Source organism: Ailuropoda melanoleuca, chromosome 5 (genome assembly GCF_002007445.2).
Source record: "Ailuropoda melanoleuca isolate Jingjing chromosome 5, ASM200744v2, whole genome shotgun sequence".
Lineage (NCBI taxonomy): Eukaryota > Metazoa > Chordata > Mammalia > Carnivora > Ursidae > Ailuropoda > Ailuropoda melanoleuca.
Window position 1 is genome coordinate 26,227,934 of NC_048222.1, and position 22,962 is coordinate 26,250,895.

A 22,962-nucleotide genomic window follows, 5' to 3' on the forward strand; every position below is an offset into this window, starting at 1 on the left:
AATGAGGCCAGTATTACCTTGATCCCAAAACCAGAGAAAGACCCTATCAAAAAGGAGAACTAGAGACCAATACCCATAATGAACATGGATGCAAAAATTCTCTCCAAGATACTAGCCAGTAGGATCCAATAGCACATTAAAAGGATTATTCACTACAACCAAGTAGGATTTACTCCTGGGCTGCAACAGTGAACAGTGGTTCAGCATCCACAAATCAATCAATGTGATACACCACATTAATAAAAGAAAGAACAAGAACCATATGATCATCTCAACAGATGCAGAAAAAGCATTTGACAAAATACAGCATCCACTATTGATTAAAACTCCCTCCAATGTAGGGATAGGGGGAACATACCTCAATATCATAAAAGCCATATCCGAAAAACGCACAGCAAATATCATCCTTAATGGGGAAAAGCTGAGAGCTTTTCCCCTAAGGTCAGGAACATGACAGGGATGCCCACTCTCACCACTGTTGTTCAACATAGTACTAAAAGCCCTATCCTCAGCAATCAGACAACAAAAAGAAATAAAAGGCATCCAAATAGGCAAAGAAGTCAAACTTTCACTCTTCGCAGATATGATACCCTATACTAAAAACCCGAAGACTCCATCCAAAATACACTAAAACTCATATAGGAATCCAGCAGCATGGAAGGATATAAAATCAATGCACAGAAATCAATTGCATTTCTATACGCTAACAATGAGACAGAAATAAGAGAAATCAAGGAATCAATCCCATTTACAATTGCACCAAAAACCCGTAATATACCAGGTAATTGACATAACCTAAGAGGTAAAGGATCTGTACTCTGAAAACTATAGAACACTTATGAAAGTAACTGAGGAAGACACAAAGTGGAAAACCATTCCATTCTCATGGACTGGAAGAACAAATCCTGTTAAAATGCTACCTATAGCAATCTATACATTCAATGCAATCCCTATCAAAATAGCATCAACATTTTTCACAGACCTGGAATAAACCACCCCAAAATTTGTATGGAACCAAGAAAAGATTCCGAATCACCAGGGGAATGTTGAAAAGGAAAACCAAAGCTAGTGGCATCAAAATTCTGGGCTTCCAGCTGTATTAGAAGGCTGTAATCATCAAGATAGTATGGTACTGGCACAAAAACAGACACATAGATCAATGGAACACAACAGAGAACCCAGAAATGGACCCTCAACTCTACAGTCAATTAATCTTTGGCAAAGCAGGATAAAGAATATCCAACGGGAAAAAGTCTCTTCAATAAATAGTGTTGGGAAATTTTCATGCAGAAGAATGGAACTGGACCATTTTCTTACATCATACACAAAAATAAACTCAAAATGGATAAAAGACCTAAATGTGAAACAGAAATCCATCAAAATCCTAGAGAACACAGGCAGCAACCTCTCTGACGTCAGCTACAGCAACTTCCTGCTAGACACGTCTACAAAGGCAAGGGAAAGAAAAACAAAAATGATCGATTGGGACTTCATCAAGATAAAAAGCTTCTGCACAGCAAAGGAAATAGTCAACAAAACTAAAAGACAACCTACAGATTGGGAGAAGCATCTGCAAATGTCTTATCAGATAAATGGCTAGTATCCAAAATCTATAAAGAACTTCTCAAACTCAACACCCAAAAACCAAACAATCCAATCAAGAAATGCACAGAAGACATAAACAGACTTTTCTCCAAAGACATCCAAATGGTTAACAGACACATGAAAAATGCTCCACATCACTTGGCATCAGGGAAATACAAATCAAAACCACAATGTAATACCACCTCACACCAGTCAGAATGGTTAAAATGAACAACTCAGGAAACAACAAATGTTGGCAAGGATGTGGAGAAAGGGGAACCCTCTTACAGTATTGGTGGGAATCCAAACTGGTACAGTCACTCTGGAAAACAGTATGGAGGTTCCTCAAGATGTTAAAAATAGAGGTACCCTAGGACCCAGCAATTGCACTACTAGATATTTATCCGACGGATACAAACATAGTGATTCGAAGGGGCACCTGCACCCCAATGTTTATAGCAGCAATATACACAAGAGCCAAAATATGGAAATAGCCCAGATGTCCATCACCAGATGAATGGATAAAGAAGTCACACACACACACACTCACACACAATGGAATAACATTCAGCCATCAAAGAATGAAATCTTGCCATTTGCAAGGATATGGATGGAACTAGAGGGTATTCTAAGCAAAATAAGTCAAAGACAAGTATCATATGATTTTACTCATATCCACATATGAGTTAACATATTCATATTTATGAAATAAAACAAATAAACATAGGGGAAAGAAAGGAGAAAAAAAGTAAGATGAAATCAGAGAGGGAGACAAACCATAAAAGTCTCCTAACTATAGGAAACAAACAGGGCTGCTGGAGGGGAGGTGAGTGGGAGCATGGGGTAACTGGGTGATGGGCATTAAGGAGGGCACTAGATATAATGAACACTGGGTGTTACATGCAACTGATGAATCACTAAATTCTACCTCTGAAACTAATAATACACCGTATGTTAATTAAATTGATTTTAAATTAAAAAAAGAAAAAGCCCAGGATGCCTGGGTGGCTCAGTAGGTTAAGGTAGAAGCTTCTGCTTTCGGCTCAGGTCATGATTCCAGGGTCCTGGGATCGACTCTACATCAGGCTCGTAGCTCCACAGGAATCTGCTTCTCCCTCTGCCCCCCCCCCGCCCCCATGTGCACGCACGCACTCTCTCACAAAGTAAAATCTTAAAAAAAAAAAAAAGTCCAATTTGGGTTTTCACTTAGGGGAGAAAAAAAAAGATGTGGTATATATACGGAATAGAATATTACTCTGTCATCAAAAACAATGAAATCTTGCCATTTGCAACAAAGTGAAAGGAACTAGAGGGTATTATGTTATGGGAAACAAGTCGGTCAGAGAAAAACAAATACCATATGATTTCATTCCTATGTGGAATTTTCTAAACAAAACAGATGAACATAGGGGAAGGGAAGGAAAAATAAGATAAGATACAGGGGCACCTGGGTGGCACAGCGGTTAAGCGTCTGCCTTCGGCTCAGGGCGTGATCCCAGCGTTCTGGGATCGAGCCCCACATCAGGCTCCTCCGCTGTGGGCCTGCTTCTTCCTCTCCCACTCCCCCTGCTTGTGTTCCCTCTATGGCTGGCTGTCTCTACCTCTGTCAAATAAATAAATAAAATCTTTAAAAAAAAATAAAATAAATAAGATAAGATACAGAGAGGAAGGCAAACCATAAGAGACTCTTAACTATAGGGAACAAACTGAGGGTTGCTGGAGGGGAATTAAGTGGGGAATGGGATAACTGGGTGATGGGCATTAAGGAGGACACTCGATGTAATGAGCACTGGTCTTATATGCAACTGATAAATCACTAAATTCTACCCTTGAAACTAAAAATACACTGTATGTTAACTAAATTGAATTTAAGTACAAACTTAAAAAAATATATTACAATATATATATTTTTTTAATTTTAATTCTTCATCTCATTACTGTAATGCATTTCTGCATACTCCTGTGGTGGAAATGCCTTGATATAAATAAATCAACATTATCAGGGTTATTCCATGTCTCCTGAACTACAATCCCTTTCAATTTTGAACAAGGAATACACTTTGTTTAAAGAATGTACTCGTATCCTACTACATTCATAAATCTCAGCCCACCAAGTTTCACAAGTCATTAATAACAAATGTGGGTTAAGATTTAAGATTTCCTTTATTATTATTATTTTGTGTATTATTATATAGATAGATGGAAATAAGATATCACAGCATTGTGTTCACCTCTGTTCCCAATTACTCTCCCTTCAAACATCCTGGAACATCATTATTGTTCTGTGTCAGGGGTCAGTAAACACAGGTCTGCTACCTGTGTTTATATGGCCTACAAGCTAAGAGTGGTTTTTACATTTTTAAATGAGTGGAGGTTAAATCAAAAGAAAAATAAATATCTTATGACATATGAAATTCAAATTTCAGTGTCCATACATAAAGTTTTATTGGGATAAAGCAATTCTCATTCATTTGGTATCTAACACTGTTTTCACACTACAAATACAGAGGAAGAGTATGAGCCTCAAAGCAGAAAATATAGCTTATTTGGTTCTTTAGAAAAGTTTTGTCAACCCTTGTTCTATATCATAGTACACGCCCTACGTAATTTTATATTTTTATCTAAACATTCTCTCACCTTTCCTTCCATATTCAGCATAAAACCTTGTTAATAACCAGTCTCCAGGCAAACACATTCCTCACAGACCTTTGAAATACACTTCCTCCTCAGAATGGTCACCTACAAACAGAAAGCCAGAATGGAATGCTAGCAAAACCTTAAAAGTTACAAAAGAACAAATCAAAACCAGAACCAAACCTCACCATCACCACCCTCCCTCCAAAGCAAAGCTAAAGTAGCTCACCCCCCCCAGTTAGTGGCTTTTAAACTACCCTATCTTAGAATTGAAGTGTTGTGGGCACCTGGGTGGCTCAGTCGGTTAGGCTTCTGCCTTCTGCTCGGGTCATGATCCTGGGGTCCTGGGATGGAGTCCCTCGTAGGGCTCCCTGCTCAGCCGGGAGTCTGCTTCTCCCTCTCCCTCTGCCCTGTCCCTGATTTCTCTCTCAAATAAATAAAATCTTAAAAAAAAAAATTGAGGCATTTTATAAACTAAATTTTACCACTGCTAAAACTCCTAATAGTCAAATAACAATGCGAAAAATAAATAAATAAACATAATTTTCCCAAGTTTAATCCTCTTCAAATCATTGGCTACCAGAAAAAAAAAAAGCGCAAGGAGACCAATTATATTAGTATGCCTGATCCTAAATCCCTATACCGCGCACATTTGGTATTTTCTGCAAGTAAATAGTTTCTGGCTCCCAGAATGAAAGGTTAAATACTGCATTGTGCTTGTAAACAACATCACAACTTACACAGAAACAAGACGGGCCATTGGGTTATTTCCTTCTAGAAATAGGTACACCAAAATTTGCCCATGTCTTTCATTCTGCATGCCAAATGTTGGGGGAAAGAAGGTGGGACAAGCTGCTTTTTCCATGAACATCAGACATTCCTAGCACTAACTCCCCCCCAGTCTCATCACACCTCTACTCTGCACTAGGTCCTCCCCAGCTCCATCACCTCTATTCAGCACCTCCTCCCTAGTTTCAACACACTTCTTTCAGCAGGCTCTTCCCCCGAAGTCACAGGCCTGCAAAGCTTCCAGTAGCAGAAGAGGAAAGCAGGGAGGCTATAATGTAAAAGTCTGGAGTCCCCACACAAGCATCATCTGCTCTTTGGGACAATCTCAAGTCACAGCCCCCAAAGTGGAAAGAACCGGCATTAGCACCCACTTAACAGCTGTTTACAGCACGCTTGCCTGCGGTCGGGCGCCGAGTGAGAGTTGAGGATAAAAGGTGAGCAGGAGAATGGCAGGATTTCCACTCCACCGGGGAAGGTAAAGTGTCTTTAAGCCCGCCTAGAGAGGGTAGGAAGAGGAGTATTTGAAGCCCACGGCAGGGAGAACTCACCTAATCCTGGAATGTTAAAAAGCTAAAACTCAACCAGTCGGAAGTGACGTGCCAGTTGAGACCCGCAGGTCCGCCACGTAACTGGCCGCCGCTTCAGCTCGCCACCTTCTCTCTGGACTGGCCTGAAGAGAGGATAAGTGTAGCTCAAAGTCCGCAACCGCCCGTGCCGTGCCCTCAGCGGCTTCCAGCCCCACCCGGGACCAGCGAGCGTGGCCAAAGCCGGCCCCGGAGCCTGGCGGGACAGCCACCGTCCCCGGCGCCCATCGGCGCCCTGCGGGCAATGGGGCTTCAGCGCTCAACCAGGCGCATGCGCGGCCCTCTTTCTCCAGAGGATTCCTCCAGTCACCTGGACGACCAAATTTCAGACACCTGCCACTCCAGGTCCCTTCTCGCTCTTGACTCCTCCAGCTGGTTCTCACCTCTGGCCCCCCTCCTACTCCTCCTCCCGCAGGCACCGCTAGGCCTTCCCGCGGCGGCCAGCCGACACCCCGGCTTCCACTGACACGAGCCTCTCGGCGCGGCTTCCGCTTCCGGCGAGTATTGTGTGTCGCGCTGCGGGGCGGGGGCGGGGGGAGTAGGAAGGAGGGAGGCAGCGCTCCGGCGGCTCCGCGCCCCGCACTCCCGGACCTGAAGCCGGGAAGGTAGGTGCTGTCCCGCCGCCGCGCCCGGGCCCTGGGGCCTGCCCCTGCCGGCCGGCTCCGCACGCCGCGTCCCAGCGCCCCGCGACTGCGTCACCGGCCCCCCGCACGTAACCACAGCTGCCTCCGCCCGCCTCGGGCCCGGGCGGACGTTTTGCCGCCCCGGCGACGTCAGCGCGTCCGGCGTTGCTTGGCTACCCCGCCGTTCCCCCGTCCCGCTGCCGCTCGCCTCCCCGGGTGAAACTCTGACGCCGTCACCGCGGGCCTCGGCTGCGTCATAGCGGCGGGCATCCCACCTTCACGTCACACCTCCTCCTCACCTGGACACGCATTCCTTCCTCCCTGTCAACCACGACGTTTCCTCTCCCCCTCTCCAATCCCCTTACGCCAGATCTGGCGAGAGAAGATGGAGATGAGGGTGGGACTGAGTTGTGGACGACGCTCAGGAGAGGGTCGCAAGGTGGGACCCCGGACAGTGGTTAGAAACAAAATGAGGACATCCCTGAAGTTTGCCCTTCTACTGAGAAATGAGGAATAGAGGGAAAGCAATGACCAACCCAGAGGCACCCGAGGCCTCTCTCTGCTTTCCTAACCTTTTCCCCATTTCTCTTTCACACCACTTCTTTGCCAGTCTAGATCCATCCTGGTCTCTAACTGCGTACAGTTCAACTCACCCCAGGTGAGGAGGCCACCTAATTTCTGGAAGAAAGGGGCAGGTTCACTAGTCAAAGTTGGTTTCCCTTCGGTAAAGAAGAATCATCTGACTGAACTTCTCTCCTGGTTGAGGGAAGAATTCAGGTCCAAATAAATTATCAGCTCCTACTCCAAATTAAAACACTTTTCATGTGTGCCATCAGTATATACAATAATCATTGTTAACCCAACTCATTACATGGCCACTTCTCTCTTAGCACTTAGACCTACTAAATTTCCTTTCTTCTGGTGGGTCCCTTGGTGTGGAGGGGAAGGGGGGGTGGATAGAGAAATCAACTATTTCATGGATAAAAGTGGTGATTTTCAAGGAAGAAGTGGGGGACCAGCCTTCTGCTTTATAAACCCCTTTGATGCATTTCCAGTATTTTGAGCCTTCTTTTGAGGGAGACTTGACTCTTTTTTTTCTCTAATTCCCAACCACTCCAGAACCTATTAGTTGGAGGCACAGTACCTCCAAGAAATTAGTTTTCAGTAGCTATTTCAAAAGACTCCAGTCACTGCTGAATATTTAGAAAAAAAACTTGTCAGCTCTCTTTTCAAGAAGTATATATTTTTCAAGAAGTATATACTGATATACTCTTTAGTATAGTTGCCACGTATTTATCACTTTTCAACAGTTCCAAATGTTCAAATGCACACAAAGAAATGAGATGTTGTGTGAATCATTTCATTCCAAGAAGGCACACATCCTCTAGATTAGTCTGATAAAAGAAAGAATAATTTCTGAAAAGAAGAGCTTGTTACTCTTGCCTAACTTATTCCTTTTCTTACCCTTTGAAAGAGTGAGGGAACAGTGGCAGAGAAGCTTACGCTCCAAGGGGCTATTGTAATAAAATTCTTCTGTAATATTAAACTTTAAAATATATTTAAGAAATCTTAATTAACACTTTGACTTTCATGGCACTTTTCAGTTTCCCAAGCTCCTTTCTCATCTATTAGAAAAATATGTCAGGGGCGTCTGGGTGGCACAGCGGTTAAGCGTCTGCCTTCGGCTCAGGGCGTGATCCCGGCGTTATGGGATCGAGCCCCATATCAGGCTCCTCCGATACGAGCCTGCTTCTTCCTCTCCCACTCCCCCTGCTTGTGTTCCCTCTCTCGCTGGCTGTCTCTATCTCTGTCCCATACATAAATAAAATNAAAATAAAATCTTTAAAAAAAAAAAAAAAAAAAAAAGAAAAATATGTCAAACTAGGGATACTTTGGTCTGGTTTTAAGATACATGTGGGATAGTCTGCGCCAGGAGATGTATGCTGAGCTAGAGTTTAAGGAAGCCTCTAACGAGAAAGCAGAGGTAAAGACAAAAGAGATTGGTGGTTGAGTGTCAGTGTGCTAAGGAGGGAAAAAAAATAGATTGATGGCTGGGAGTCACAGGTTTTGGAAACAGAAAGAAAAAAGGATAAGGGGCACCTGGATGGCTCAGTCGGTTAGGTGTCCAACTCTTGACCTTGATCTCAGGGTCCTGAGTTCAGGCCCTGTATTGGGCTCCACACTGGGCATGGAGCCTACTTAAAAAAAAAATTTTTTTTAATCTAGTGGAAGAGAAGATGTAAAATACCAAAATAGGGCTAACTGGATTTAGGATTTATCATGGCAGTAAATGTCAGGCCAAGGGTACAAAAAGAATAAACCTCCAACTAATATTTTTCTTTCTCTGCCCCCTTTCCATTCCTAAGTTAAATAATGGCAGAGACAAGTCTGTTAGATGCTGGGGCCTCTGCAGCCTCCACAGCTGCAGCGCTGGAGAACTTACAGGTGGAGGCAAGTTGCTCTGTGTGCCTGGAGTATCTGAAGGAGCCTGTCATCATTGAGTGTGGGCACAACTTCTGCAAAGCTTGCATCACCCGCTGGTGGGAGGACCTAGAGAGGGACTTCCCTTGTCCTGTCTGTCGAAAGACATCCCGCTACCGCAGTCTCCGGCCTAATCGACAACTAGGCAGTATGGTGGAAATTGCCAAGCAGCTCCAGGCTGTCAAGCGGAAGATCCGAGATGAAAGCCTCTGCCCACAGCACCACGAGGCCCTCAGCCTCTTTTGCTATGAGGACCAGGAGGCTGTATGTTTGATATGTGCAATTTCCCATACCCACCGGGCCCACACCGTCGTGCCACTGGATGATGCCACACAGGAGTACAAGGTGGGGAACCAGACACATGATGCCAATGTGGGGCAAGAGGGAGAAGCACAAAGAACGGGAGACTCCCTGGGTAGAGGATCCCAAGCTCCTGAGGGCAAGACTGTATCTGGTCCTTACTTTCTAGTCCCCTCAGAGCTGCATACACAGAGGGCATACAGTACATCTGATCAGTTATCCTCAAGCATGAAGAAGAGCAGTTTTGAGGAGTGCCTCAAAATTGCTTTCTGACTTTTCCTGACATCATTTGAGTCTTACGGGTGAATATCAATATTGTGTGGTCTTATAATGTATCATTTTTTATAAATGAATGAAACCACTTGGAGATGATCAAACTTAGGAAGAACTGAAAAGTGGTCTGATTTCTTCATTCTGTCCCCCTGCTCAGAGTGTTCCTTATTTTCTCATTGGTAACATCAGTTTAGACTGATCCCCACCAGACTAAGCTGAACTTGTCTGCCATTTGTATCTGCCTTGATAATGGATAATATGGTGTCTGATTTAATTACTGTTGGGACACAGGATAAACGTTCAAGTAATAGGAACGAAAGATTTTAATATCTTAGCACTGATTAGGTATTTTGTTTAATTATGTTAATAAAATCTTGGACACAAGATTTAAAGTAGTTTAGAGTATAAGCAATAAAGACTTTATTATATTTGTAGGTGGTTTGATTTGGATGGGAGGACAAGTGTAAAGGATATCAGAGTACAGAAGGTCACTTTGAACATAATAAGCAGCCACTTGAGTAAGAAAATGATAGGATTGGGGAAGGACATGGAGTTGGTGACAGCTGGACAACTGTGAGTTCCAGTGAGAGGAAAGTTTGGTGAGCAAGGAGGATGATGGGCACAGGCTGGTGGCAGGAAGAGGGACCAGAAATTGACACCCCAAATAACAGGCAAGGAAGGGAGTGGGATCAACGGGTGATGAGATGGATAGGAAGCACATAAACGGTTTAAAATGAATGGGGTAACCTTTGTAGGATGTGCCAGCCAACCCCAAATGCCACCTCTCCCACTTCCCACCCTCAGGAAAAATTGCAGAAGTGCCTGGAGCCCCTGGAGCAGAAGCTGCAGGAGATCACCCGCTGCAAGTCCTCTGAGGAGAAAAAGCCTGGAGAGCTCAAGGTAAAGGCAGGTGATTCCATCTGGGCTGCTCTGCAGGCAGTTAAACACACATTAACCACACATTATTTAATCCACCAGTCTGATTCATTAGAAAAATGCTGTTCTTTCAAAAACAATGGTATTTTATTAGGCTTCTTTGTCATTATACATTGTACTTAAATTATTTGTCATGAATTAAGTATTGAAGAGAAGGATGTAGGAAGTGAAGGAAGGACAGACAGAACATCTTACTTGTGGCAAGTTGAGGGAGTTCATGCCCATTGGTCTCCTTTTTTCTTGTAAAGCAGGAGAGAGCAGGGATAGGAGTTTCTTAGAGGGATTGAGGAGAGAAGAATTTGGAAGGTTCACTGGGGAGAAAGAAGAAGCTGACAAAGAGCTCCCAGAACTGCCCAGTGACTTTAGGACCACCCACATTGTCTTAAGTAAGTTCAGGTATGCTAAATGGTGTTGGTTCATTCCTAGACTGTTGCTCTCTCCATCCTGCATCTGTAGGATCCTATCTATCCTTCAGGCAGGATAAAAGCCACTTCCTATGCAGCCTTTCTTGACCCTTCAGAAATTAACTTTCTTAATTTGTGTATAATTTTGCTTCTCTTTCATAGAATTACCATATTTGTAACATGATATTTTGGTATCTGTCTTATTTTATTGGACAGTGAACAATTCTTAATAGTGGCAGTAATAACTAAAATTTATTGAGTCCCGTGTATGAATTCATTGGGTGCCATGACATTCCAAACTTAAAAGGTTGCATTAGGTTTTATGATTCTGCCCAGGTTAGAGTTCTAAGAGTTCAGGCCAATGAACATGTGGGACCTAGGGGAGCTATCAGACAAAGAAAAGGGGGTCCTGGAGGTCATCTTTAGCAAATATGAACTTAGTTACCTTGTAAAGTAGGTATTGTTACCCTCAGTTATCACAGGAGGAAACAAAACTGGAATAAATATCTAGTCTAAGATCGCACAGCCAGTATCTGGCAAAATCAGGGATACTAGCTCTGCATGAATCAATAAGTATGTGTTAAGCTTCTAATATAGGCCAAATTCTGACACTGGGGAACAATGATGAGCAAAAACACAGTCCCTGTCCTGCTTGAGCTTACAGTCAAGTGGAGAAAATAGATAATGACATGGCACAAAAAGCACAGTTGCAAATTCATAAGAAGACAACATAGAAATTTGACCTCATTAAAAGCTTCCAGAAGAAATAATGAGTTTTTGGAGTTGAGATTTAGGGATCACCAGAAATTAAACACAAGTTTGAAAATAGTAGAAACACTAATTTTTTTAACAATGACAACATTTTGACAGAAAGCAAGTATTATTAAGATTTACTAAGTATTACCTTAATCCTTTATATATTTGAATAAAGCAAGCATTTGAATTTTTTAAATTTTAACTAATTTTGATTGCAAAGGTGAACTTTAAAAAAAAGTTCTTTGTTCTTTTGGAGGGCTCCTGAGAAACTTAAAATATGTGAAAACGAAGCTTATTCCCAGTCATTAACTTTCCTGTTCCTGTTGATCACCTTCTTAAAGGTAAAGGATAAAGAGGGGAATAAAAAATTTTTTAAACCTTCTAAATGCTTGAACAGAACTGTGGTGTTTTTAAAAATTCAGTGGTCTCTGAAACTACCACGAACATTCCTTTTGTGACCATTTGAATTCTCCTTCCTACTTCTCCCTCATCCATACTTGCAGAATCAGACCCAGTGCCCCTTTTAGACATAAATAATTTAGTAATTAACCATGCTGAAATGAAAATTATAGATAAAATAATCATCTGCATAATTTTAAAGACTCATGCCCAAATACACACACAAGCATACACAACATAAAGGAAAGTGATTTAAATAAAATCCAATATGTAAATATTTGGGCATGACTACCCTAAAGACACCACAATGTAGTTTTATCCTTGTACCTATAGGTGACATCATCAACAATGCGACAAATACAAATTCCGACTGAAATAATTGCATAGTAATGTTGACAAGCACCACAAGCAGCTTAGATCTTGGTGACATAATTTTTCAAGATGAAAAGTAGCTTTTGGTAAAGTTCTAATTAAAAATACAGTCTTAATTTTATTCAGCCATTTCTGAAAAGCAGTTATATTAAAACTGGGTACAAATTACTCTGTTTATGTATAAAATGACATTCAAGTCCAGGCCTATGTTTTTAAATATACAGCAGAACATAGAAAAATGTTCAGGACAGTACATGTTGCAGAGTCATCTCATATATTGGAGTGCTGGCAGCCTTACTAGAGTACCCCAGTTATGGCAAAAAAAAAGCCCCTTGTTTCCAAAATATCCCTACTGGGAAGTAACACCCTCATTAAGAACCACTGCCCTACGTATATAGAGTGAAAACAAAGAGAAGGGATTATGGAATTATATAAAAGACAGCCGTTTTGCTTCTTATTTACCACAGTTATGAATCCTACATTCTTCCCATACATCACCTCTCAACATATACTAACACATACGTGTGTGTGCACACACAGGGAAAAAAGTTGTATTTTACTTAGGGGTTAAGAAATAAAATTCAGTTATTTTACCAGCATAAATGAGTTTATTCAGGAATAGAGAATTGCAATTCAGGACAAGCAAGCTAAGGCAAAGCCATAGGCAAGTCTAGAGAACAAAGGAGAGGACCCCTCTTCTAAAGAGGAAAGGGGGTAGTTGGGAAGGGCTCTTATAAATGAAAAGTCCTTGAAGTAGACTGGGAGTTCAGAGTATAGTGACTTTTCATTGGCTGGTTGTGACAGTTTGTCACTGGCTGGGCTTGTTGCCCTGCAAAAAAAAAAACCTTTCTTCCTCCTGTTGGGGTGGTAAGATAGTACAGACTTGCAAGGTACATCTCTTCTGGTTGGGTCTACAATTGACGTGGTAGGTGAGAGCTCCCCTTGCTGGCATCCTGATTCCATTTTAGTGAGGTTTCCTTTCATAATTTTCACAGGGTATATGTTGTAAGAATATATTTCGTTCCAGTGTGCATCTGAGAAGGCAGCAGTGGATTGGGAAGCAGCAGCAGCTCCAGAACCAGAGCTAGCCAGCCTCTGCTGAGAACTAGCTTGAAATCCAGAAATACCGGGCTTCTAAGGCCCACACTGGCTTTGCAGCCCCTCTCTATCCACCCTCAGACCTGCCTTTCAGTCCCTACCTACTTTTTACTTCCAGAGTCCCTGTCTCTGCTTCTCTTTTACTTCCCTCTTGGGTTTACTGTTCCCTATCGGTCACGTGACACTTGGAGCCTCCATCTGGGCAGATCATTTGTTGCAGTGGAGGTTCAGAAGGAAGGACATGCTAGGTGATAACCTTCAGGAAATGTTATGGCTGGTGTTTTAGTCCTATATCATCAAATTTCACGAAGGTTAGAGGTTTAATTCTGTGTGGTAGCTGAGAGAAAACATGTTTCAACAACTAATTCACAAACTTCTGGAACCTATTCCTGGGATGGGAACTGTCAGTTCTCTGAAGTGACTTGCAACTTTAACAGGTTCTTCCCTGAAATCTATATACAGGTGACCCCTGAACAAGGTCAGCAGTGCAGTGGGAAATCTGCATATAACTTCCGACTCCCCAAAAACTTAACTTTTTTTTTTATTAGTTTCAGAGGTAGAGTTTAGTGATTCATCAGTTGCATATAACACCTAGTCCTCATTACATCACGTGCCCTCCTTAATGCCCATCATGCAGTTACACCATTCCCTCACCCACTTCCCCTCCAGCAACCCTCAGTTTGCTTCCTATGATTAAGAGTCTCTTATGGTTTGTCTCCCTCTCTGATTTCATCTTATTTTATTTTTCCTTCCCTTTCCCTATGCTCCTCTGTTTTGTTTCTTAAATTCCACATATGAATGAAATCATATGATATTTGTCTTTCTCTGACTTATTTCACTTAGCATAATACCCTCTAGTTCCATCCATGTCATTGAAAAACTTAACTCTTAAGACTTTACTGTTGACCAGAAGCATTAGTGATGACATAAACAGTGATTAACACCTATTTTATATGTTATTTGTATTATATACTGTATTCTCATAGTAAAGTGAGCTAGAGAAATGGAAATTTTATTAAGAAGATCATAAGGAAAAGAAAATACCCTATTTATGGAAAAAAAGTCCATGTGTAAATGGACCCTCACAGTTCAAACCTGTATTGTTCAACAGTCAACTGTATATATTTTGTAACAACCCATTACTACAATCTTACTGATTCAGATACTTTTCCAGTTCGTTCTCTGGTTTGTAGAGGGTAGACGTCTGGCAATATATAAATGATGACCATCTTATCTCTAACTTTCCAGTACTTATTACTTTCCTTTTCTTGATAAATTGCATTAGCTAGAGTTTAGAGTTGAGAATAGCAGATATATCTTATCCATAATAGTAGATGTCATCATATTATTGAGTTCTTATATCTTGCTTTTTTTCCCACTAAATCATAGAAGTACAGCTTTTTTAGAATAAAGAAAATTTTAGAATAAAGAAAATTAAAATTTTTTTAAACATTGATTTTTTAAATTTCCCCAGTCATCTTCATTCCCGAGTAATCAGTAAGGGTGACAATGGGAATGGAGCCGTTACTTACAGAAGGAAATTTCAATGGAGAGAAACATGAGTATCCTGCTAAGCTGTTTCCAGTGACCCTGGAAGTCTGTGTAAATCATACACATGGTGGGTAGGGAAAGGCCCCACTGGCTCTGCTAAATATAACACCTTCCCTCTTTTCTCAGAGACTAGTGGAGTGTCGCCGGCAACAGATCTTAAAGGAATTTGAAGAGCTTCATAGGCGGCTGGACGAAGAGCAGCAGATGTTGCTCTCACGACTAGAGGAGGAGGAACAAGACATTCTACAGCGCCTCCGAGAAAATGCTGCTCACCTTGGAGACAAGCGCCGGGACCTGGCCCACTTGGCTGCTGAGGTGGAGGGCAAGTGCTTACAGTCGGGCTTCGAGATGCTTAAGGTTCGACCTTTGCCCCTGCGTAGCCCCTCAGGTCAAGTGCAGTATAGCTTTGCACAGGCCCTTCTGTCAACCTGGGATGCTCACTCTTCTGCTTTGCTTCTCTAATCCAGTTCTTGATTCCAGACATACTCAGAGGATCTTTTTTCTATAGAAAGGCTTCTCTGATTTCCCCCATCCCCTTCTAATCATTTCTGTGTTCTTATGTCTTGTGAACAATTATGTGCTTAATTTGTACCAAAGAAAATAATTCCCTTTGAAAGGAGGGAAATCGAGTCTGAATTAGTGAAAAAAAACTATACATTAAAAATTATATAAATGTAATTGCCATTACTTTTAGGTCCTGGAACTTGATTTACCTAGTGCTTAAAAAAAATACAAACCTAGTTTGAAGGACACTTGAAACTATGTATAAATAATACATTACTTTTGGTATGTAAATATTGCCTTTAAAATGTTTGAAATAATTTGTTCTTTTAAGCGGATGAATGGTGTTAGCAAGGCTGTAGGAAATATGTCTCTTACTTTAGAGATCAGATTACCAGCATTTGAATCAGTGAGGCTTCGTCGTACATATATCTGCGTGTTATGTATTGCTTGGTACTTATTCTTGTGTCCCTTCATGTATGTGTGTTCTGCCTTCCACATTAAACTGGGAAATCCTTGGGGGGCAGAGATTTCTCTTCTTTGTCTTCTGGACCCCAAGTATTCACAAATCAGGATTGTCACACAGTTATTAATGTTTATTAATGAGTACCAGATGGGGATAACAAACAACAACAGGAAAGTGTGATCCATCCCTGTGCCACCAGTCTGTACTGATCCTCAAAGAGACAGGTGTGTGGTTGGTACTTGGGGGACAGAGTAAAGAGCAGACACAATCCCTGTCCTTTTCATTGAGTTCCCAGTATCCTTAAGGAGCAAGACAAAGATACAAGACACCATTTGGAAGTAATATAAATTGCCAAGCTTCATGCTAACCAAAAGTTGAAAATGGGGATCAGGTTGCAAGAGATGTACTCAGATCCCTCTGGAGCTCTTCCCCTTGCATTGTGACCCTCAGTTTGCCCTATTCCTATTGTATAGATCTAGGACTTTGGGGAGGGGGGAAACCTTTTGCCTGTAGGACCCTTGACTACCAGGACCAATATTGCTTTCTTTTCTCCTTCCCTCTAGGATGTCAAAAGTACCCTGGAAAAGTAAGTGATTCTTGCATCTCTTTGAGTGAGTTAGGTCTTGGCTTAGAGACCAGGAGTACAGTTAGGAGTTAGGGGAGAAGGATAGGAAAGTCACGCAGTATCTGGATTAGATGGGGGAGAAGGTTCGTTGCATCCATGAAGCCAGTTAGAGAACAAACCATTGGGAGTAATAGTCCATTACCTTTTCCCTTTTGAGCATCAGGACTAACCTGGTGAGGAAGATACCAAGGTAATGTAGAACCAGAGTCTCCCTGTGCCTGTGGGTGGAAGTGTGTCCAAACAAGACAGACAAAGGAGGGGGTTTGGAGAGTGGGGAGAGTGATTACCTACTTGCATGAAATATAGCCATACCCCCAGAAAGTTCTGAGACTCATTCTTAAAATAAGGCTCTGTCCAGGGGATCCTGTGGCTCTCCATAGATTGGCAAAAGAAAGCAGTAAGTGAGTACTTGTCTTCAGAGAGGAGGGAGAAAGTGGGAGGTTGGAGAATTTTAGTTTCTCCCCAAAGAGAATATCTGCATACTCACTAAGCTGGAGCTTCCCCTGACCCTGCCCTCTCTTCCCCTATCTCCCTATCCCTCCTAGATGTGAGAAGGTGAAGACCATGGAGGTGACTTCAGTGTCTATAGAGCTGGAAAAGAACTTCAGCAATTTCCCCCGACAGTACTTTGCCCTAAGGAAAATCCTTAAACAGCTAATTGGTGAGTTGTTCCCAAAAGTAAACTAGTAGAGGGAATCAGCAGAGAAGAAAGTCTTTAGATCCCACTTTATCTGGGCTCCACTTATCCCATCTGTCACTTTTTGTGCCTATCCCTTTACCTGGCTTTCAGTTTCACTGTGAGTAACAGAGCTTAGGTGTCATCTACTCTTAGGCCCACACTTTTCTAAATAGGCACCCACAGAGGTTAAATAATATGCCTAAACTTGTCCCCCCTTGAGAGTGAAAGGGAGTATCATTAATATTTACTCAGAGAAAATAGTCATGAACCAGGACTGTTCCAGATACATGATCACCCTATCCCTGGACCATAATACTGTCTTTCTGTGTATCCTTCTTAACATTTTCTGTTCTTTCTGGCCCTTAGACTATGACTTGTGCTTCTTCACGTAGTGAGATGATGTCACAGGGTGATGGAGAAGGGGTCAGGCAGGAGCCTAAACCATCAGCACTCGCAGAACCAAGAGATCATTAGCTGTTTACTTTAGGGCCAGGGTGAGAAGGGAAGCCATTGTTCCCTCCTCTCCCTTAGATGACACCATGGATTGAGAAAGTGAATCAAACCATGGTGTTCTTGGGACCTTTAAGGAAGCAGGCTCTGTAAAGGCAGGCTGGAAGAGTGAGGCAGGGGCATTTAGCTATTCCCATCCTCATCTAGCTCCCCACTCTGGCTTCTCCCGCCAGCGGATGTGACCCTGGACCCAGAGACTGCTCACCCTAACCTAGTCCTGTCAGAAGATCGTAAGAGCGTCAAGTTTGTGGAGACAAGACTCCGGGATCTCCCTGATACACCACGGCGGTTCACCTTCTACCCTTGTGTCCTGGCTACTGAGGGCTTCACCTCAGGCCGACACTACTGGGAGGTGGAGGTGGGTGATAAGACCCACTGGGCAGTGGGCGTGTGCCGGGACTCCGTGAGCCGAAAGGGCGAGCTGACTCCACTCCCTGAGACTGGCTACTGGCGGGTGCGGCTGTGGAATGGGGACAAATATGCAGCCACCACCACGCCTTTTACCCCTTTGCACATCAAGGTGAAACCCAAGCGGGTGGGCATATTCCTAGACTATGAGGCCGGCACACTGTCTTTTTACAATGTCACAGACCGCTCTCATATCTACACTTTTACTGATACTTTTACTGAGAAACTTTGGCCCCTCTTCTATCCAGGCATCCGGGCTGGTCGGAAGAATGCTGCTCCACTTACCATCAGGCCCCCAACAGATTGGGAGTGACAGGTAGGGATGTGGGAATAATTGGGGTGAGTCAGGGTCAAGAGCTATGGGCCTTCCTTCCTGTGACCTGCTGGAACGTCTTCGTGTCTGCCTGGTTCCAGTCCTGCACTGTCTAGGAGAAGCACCTTGGTTTCTAGAATGGTTTATATGGAGGAGTAGATAGGACTGGTCTGGGATGAGAGCACAGCTGTGTCTCCCTCCTGTCAGGGTGGGGAGCTAGTTCCCAGGGGTTGTCTCCCCTGAAGTCCATCAGGTTTTTCTATTGCACATGGATAGGTTGGGAAGGAAGGAGAGGCTTTTCCGGAAACAGAAAGTCTGTGGGAGGGTCTGACTTGCTCAAAACCAGAAGAGGAAACAGAAACCCCTGTACATCCTTTTAGGGGGTTCTTTGACCCAGAATGGTCTTATTTCTTGAGGAAGATCAGAGGGGTCTGTGTACCTCTAGACTAAAATAAAGATGAATGATAGTTGTTGTTATGGGTCTAGAAGTTAAGGAGTTTTTTGTTTTTGGTTTTTTGTTTTGGTTTTTTTTTTTTTTTTTGAGGGCAGAGATTGAGCATCAAGATTAGAAAGAAAGTCGGGAAAGGGGCTAAAGGAACAGATTCCTAGTGACTAATGAAGGGGATAGGGGTTTCTTTGGTCTTCCATTCCCAGAGTAAGTTGCCATTATGAGTAGGATTGGCCCGAGGTAGGAATGGGGGGAGGAGAGGGTGAGAAGAAAGGAGAGGAGAACTTGGGTCCCTGCCTCAGCCTTCAGCAAAGCTGGCTTAGTGCCTGCCTCCTTAGAGTTGGTTGTCTCCAAGATGTCAGCCAGTCACTTTTCTCCTGCAGAGATGAGGTACCAGAGACCCCCAAGACACGTCTACCCATTCACTGCTTTCCCAAGGGAACCTGGAAAGGACAGTCAGGTATTAGAGGAAAGAGGAAGGTTTTTCTATCCAAAGCCCTGGCCTTAAAGAATGTTACCAAGTAGCTGCTCCCAAGTTCTCAGCCTTGGTGCTTGGCTAAGGTGTCCAAGCCAAAAAGGGAGAAAGGAAATGGAGTCTTCCTCACCCTGAGGACAGGGTAGAAGAGAGGGTGTGTAGAGGGAAGGGTCAGGCAGGCAACTTCCTTTAGCCTGTGTGCATATGGCCTGGAACTAGTGTTCACAGGAGCCAGTCTTTTGCTTATTTGTTGCCATCCTTCACCTTTTGCCATTTCCCCTATCAGAGAATGTAAATCATTTTGACATTAGGCCAAAATAAACAACTTGTAGGGTACATATGTTGTCAAAAAAGGTTAAAGCGATGCATGTCAAACCAAACTAAAATGATTTGAAATATCTGCTATTTGGGTGATCAGGGGTTCACAGAAGATTGGGACAAGAAACTGCAGTTTATTGAGGGTATTTCAATTCCTCCTACCACCTCAACAGGACTTTGTCCAGACTCTCCTCTTACCTTTGTGCCTTGACTGTGGTTCTTTGTGGCAAGATGCTTTGGTTGGTAAAACATAATATGGAACAAAGGATCCACTGAAGTGATCTCTGTGTTGTGTGGTAATTTGATGATGGCCTTTTGTTGATGTGTAAGAATCACTGGTGTTAAGAATGCATGATCCTGGGGTTCGCCCTCAGTGATTGATCAAGGTCTGGGGTGGGCCTGGATGTCTACATTTTAAACATACTCCTCATTGGAATTTAGGGATCCTTGTGAAATTAATCCTGGAGGAGGTTTTGGCCATTTCTTCTGAGCTAGAGGCCTGGTTTCCTGCCTGGCCTGACAGGGTTTGAGAAGGGAGAGAGGCCTTATTCTCTCCTGACTTAATGCTGCCCTCTCCCTGTCTCAAGGTTCATTCACGTTCTGCCCCTCCAGCTCACATCCCTCTACTTCTGACTTCAGGAACTGGTGGTCATTAACTATGAGACAGAAGTAAACACAAGATGTCAAACAGAACAAACTGGGAGACAGAGGTCAGAGTAAGGAATGTGAAGTATATGATTGCAACAGGGGAGGTGGGGGAGGGGAGAGTTTCAGGGGCAGGAGATGTCAAAAGTTTCTGTGCTCCAGTACCTAAGACTAGAAGTTAGCTAGGATCACCTACTATGTGTCCAGCACTGCATAATAGGAAGTGTTTATTTGGTTAAGTGGAAAAGAATGGGAATAAGCTGTGCTTCCTTCCCTTGACCGCCCTCATCCTTTACAATTTCACTCCTGCTGGTACCAGTGCTTTTTTTGAATGTATAACTTCTGTTCCTTCAGTCTGTAGATCTTTCAGGCAGCAGCCTTTGGCTTCAGGAGAGTAGGGCAGAAGTTCTAGCTGGGTATAAATTGCACATAAGCATCTCCCCATAAGGAGACCAGTCTTCTGTCCTAAAAATGTTTTGCATTTTAAGATCCTCTCCTGTTCACTAGACTTTCCTACCTAGTATAACTGATCATGGGCTTGAGGAAGACTAGAAGGAAGCCAAAACTCAGGAAGGGACCCTGGACTTGGGTGGCAGGGGGAGGTATGGGTTTATAGGCAACTGGAGTCCGTGAGGCCGCAGGGTGGCGCCAGAGTAAGGATCTCAAAGAGAGGCTCGCGGGCCCAGGAACCACACTTCCCAGGAGGCCGTGCGCGGGCGCCTGAGGCGGGGCTCCCGGAGGGGCGGGACCTGCGGACGGTCGCGTGTGAGGTGCTCGAACGGCGCAGATGGCTGGGCCGGTGAAGGACCGCGAGGCCTTCCAGAGGCTCAGCTTCCTGTACCAGGTGAGTCCCGCGTCGGGGGCGTTCGGGGAGGCGGCCGGCCACGAAGTAATGGTTTCCCTCCCCCAGGCCGCCCACTGTGTCCTTGCGCAAGACCCCGCGAACCAGGCGCTGGCGAGGTTTTACTGCCACACGGAGAGGACCATTGCAAAGCGGCTGGTCTTGCGGCGGTGAGATGCGCAGGGAAACTGGCGGCGGGCGGGACGCGGGAAGAATGGGAGAGGGAGCGCGGGCGCTCGGACCACCAACCCCCTCGTCCCGCAGGGACCCCTCAGTGAAGAGGACCCTCTGTCGTGGCTGCTCTTCCCTCCTCATCCCGGGCCTCACCTGCACCCAGCGCCAGAGACGTGAGTGCTTCTGATGACGTGGGGCGATTGAGGAGCACCAGCGGGCGGGGGAGGAGACCCCCTTCCTCGCTTTAGGTGGGCTTCTGGCGTCGGATTTACAGCAGCCGGCTTCTTCCAGCTCCGGGTTGAATGGCTAACTCCACATGGACCAACTAAGGAAAGTCTGGGCAGTAGGGAAATGATGTTGCCATAAGAGGTAACCCCGCCCACACATACTAATAGATGTTATTTTGCATAGTGGAGGACAAGAGTCACATCAGCATTCGTTCATTCAACAAATATTTTTCTAGGATGTGTCAAGTATTGTACAAGATCCGTTATTCTCACTGAAATTATAGTCTGATAGGACAGACTAAGAAACAAGATAGTGTAGAAAATGCTTTACTTGAGGAAGTAAAATGCTAGGTTACTTATGCCAGTGGTGGTGCGGTTCATGATAAGCAAGAGGAGTGAGAAATGGAAATTCTAGGCATTCTAGGACTCTGAGACAAGAGAGCTTGCGGTGCTGTCAGGGAGACCAGAGTCCAGGAACCTGGAGTTTGAGGTAGGCAAGGGCAAAAACGTGAGGCTGGGGAAGGACACAGGGCAGATCTTGAAGAGGCTTCTTAAGGAGTTTGGACTTTATCTTAAGGGATACTGAGAAATCGACAGACTGTAGACAGGGGTAAGATGCTTTAAATTTGTATTCAAAGTTTCTATTGAGAAACAGTGGAGGCAAAACTGGGTGCAGGAGACCTTTTCTTCTCCTAAACCTGGGCACTTCCCCCCCTCCCCACCTTCACCCAGGCTGCAAGGGACAGCGCTGGACAGTACAGACTTGCCTAACATGCCAGCGCAGCCAACGTTTCCTCAATGATCCTGATCATCTACTCTGGGGAGACCGGCCTGAGGCCCAGCTGGGGAGCCAGGCAGGTGAGAGGTTTGTAGAGAAAAATTGGGGATGCCCCCAGGAAGTTAGGGGTGGCGGGGGCGCATAGAGCTGAAGAGGACATACAGGTGGATTCTGGATTGCTGTGAGAGGTACAACAATCTTAAAAAACTCAATTTCTCATCTACCCAGATCTCAAACCACCGCAGCCCCTGCCAAAGGCAGCCCACCCCATTCCAGCCCACCGTCCTGAGGAGAAAGTGTAGCCTCAGAGGTCCAGTCACCAGTGATGGATTCACCCTATCTTTGAAATAAATAAAGTGTAATTGTGTTTCACTTTGTGTGCTTCTGTGAGTATTTCAGCTCTTCATTCTTTTTCCTCTGTTTCAGTTTGTATTTTTCTGTCACTGGCTAACCTCTCTGTCTACCCATGTTCATATTCTTACCGTTTAGGGAGATCCTGATTTCCATAGACCACTTGACCCGACTAAGCAGCTTCCATTTCCAGGGCCCTGACCCCAGTGCTCTTCACCCCTGCTTCCTCAGTACAGTGCTACATTAGGAACTTAGGATCCAGGGTTGTCTGTAAGAGCTTAAGCCTTCATAGAGTATTTTTTATTTGGGTAGCCCTAACTTGACTAAAGGGCGAGATAGACTACTGATGCCACGGGTGTTGTTTTTATTTTTTTTTAAAGATATTTATTTATTTATTTATTTGAGAGAGAGCACAAGTG

General features: G+C 44.0%; 3 protein-coding genes across 7 annotated transcripts; 2 read left to right on the forward strand and 1 right to left on the reverse strand.

The window, feature by feature from the left end:
• Nucleotides 1–3,391: 3,391 nt before the first annotated feature.
• On the reverse strand, nucleotides 3,392–6,472 carry LOC105241841. Its single transcript, XM_034660208.1, has 3 exons — nucleotides 6,444–6,472; nucleotides 5,556–6,281; nucleotides 3,392–4,323 (listed from the first exon to the last, which is right to left on the reverse strand). Exons 1-2 carry the CDS (start codon nucleotides 6,470–6,472, stop codon nucleotides 5,585–5,587), a joined length of 726 nt encoding a protein of 241 aa, XP_034516099.1. The 3' UTR covers nucleotides 3,392–4,323; nucleotides 5,556–5,584.
• Nucleotides 6,083–21,297, forward strand: LOC100476347 (E3 ubiquitin-protein ligase TRIM39). 5 transcript variants are annotated; one of them, XR_004625415.1, is made up of 9 exons: nucleotides 6,083–6,196; nucleotides 8,581–9,040; nucleotides 10,073–10,168; nucleotides 14,911–15,141; nucleotides 16,315–16,337; nucleotides 16,922–17,037; nucleotides 17,739–18,289; nucleotides 21,083–21,183; nucleotides 21,278–21,297. XR_004625415.1 is itself a non-coding variant. In XM_034660434.1 (9 exons), the coding sequence occupies exons 2-9, from the start codon at nucleotides 8,588–8,590 to the stop codon at nucleotides 20,158–20,160; spliced, it is 1,218 nt and encodes a 405-aa protein (XP_034516325.1). In that variant the 5' UTR covers nucleotides 6,083–6,196; nucleotides 8,581–8,587; the 3' UTR covers nucleotides 20,161–20,233. The 5 variants fall into 5 exon arrangements, 4 of the variants coding, with proteins under 4 accessions (XP_034516325.1, XP_034516326.1, XP_034516324.1 ...); XM_034660434.1 differs by lacking the exons at nucleotides 21,083–21,183; nucleotides 21,278–21,297 and adding an exon at nucleotides 20,115–20,233 and having other exon boundaries at nucleotides 17,739–17,923; nucleotides 18,222–18,289; XM_034660435.1 differs by lacking the exons at nucleotides 21,083–21,183; nucleotides 21,278–21,297 and having other exon boundaries at nucleotides 17,739–17,923; nucleotides 18,222–20,255.
• On the forward strand, nucleotides 20,876–22,564 carry RPP21 (ribonuclease P/MRP subunit p21). The gene is made up of 5 exons (XM_011236783.3): nucleotides 20,876–21,016; nucleotides 21,083–21,183; nucleotides 21,278–21,360; nucleotides 22,147–22,272; nucleotides 22,421–22,564. The coding sequence occupies exons 1-5, from the start codon at nucleotides 20,960–20,962 to the stop codon at nucleotides 22,492–22,494; spliced, it is 441 nt and encodes a 146-aa protein (XP_011235085.1). The 5' UTR covers nucleotides 20,876–20,959; the 3' UTR covers nucleotides 22,495–22,564.
• Nucleotides 22,565–22,962: the final 398 nt, after the last annotated feature.

What these genes read in the sequence shown, in the direction of transcription:
- LOC105241841 (XM_034660208.1), bottom strand. Translation starts at nt 6,472, where the DNA reads ATGACGCAGCCGAGGCCCGCGGTGACGGC. An exon ending in CCGAGGCCCGCGGTGACGGC is followed by an intron (nt 6,282 to 6,443) that starts GTCAGAGTTTCA and finishes CCGGTGACGCAG; the next exon opens with TCGCGGGGCGCTGGGACGCG.
- LOC100476347 (XM_034660433.1), top strand. Translation starts at nt 8,588, where the DNA reads ATGGCAGAGACAAGTCTGTTAGATGCTGGGGCCTCTGCAGCCTCCACA. An exon ending in AAAAGCCTGGAGAGCTCAAG is followed by an intron (nt 10,169 to 14,910) that starts GTAAAGGCAGGT and finishes CTCTTTTCTCAG; the next exon opens with AGACTAGTGGAGTGTCGCCG. An exon ending in GTCAAAAGTACCCTGGAAAA is followed by an intron (nt 16,338 to 16,921) that starts GTAAGTGATTCT and finishes TATCCCTCCTAG; the next exon opens with ATGTGAGAAGGTGAAGACCA.
- RPP21 (XM_011236783.3), top strand. Translation starts at nt 20,960, where the DNA reads ATGGCTGGGCCGGTGAAGGACCGCGAGGCCTTCCAGAGGCTCAGCTTC. An exon ending in GGCTCAGCTTCCTGTACCAG is followed by an intron (nt 21,017 to 21,082) that starts GTGAGTCCCGCG and finishes TCCCTCCCCCAG; the next exon opens with GCCGCCCACTGTGTCCTTGC. An exon ending in CCAGCTGGGGAGCCAGGCAG is followed by an intron (nt 22,273 to 22,420) that starts GTGAGAGGTTTG and finishes TCATCTACCCAG; the next exon opens with ATCTCAAACCACCGCAGCCC.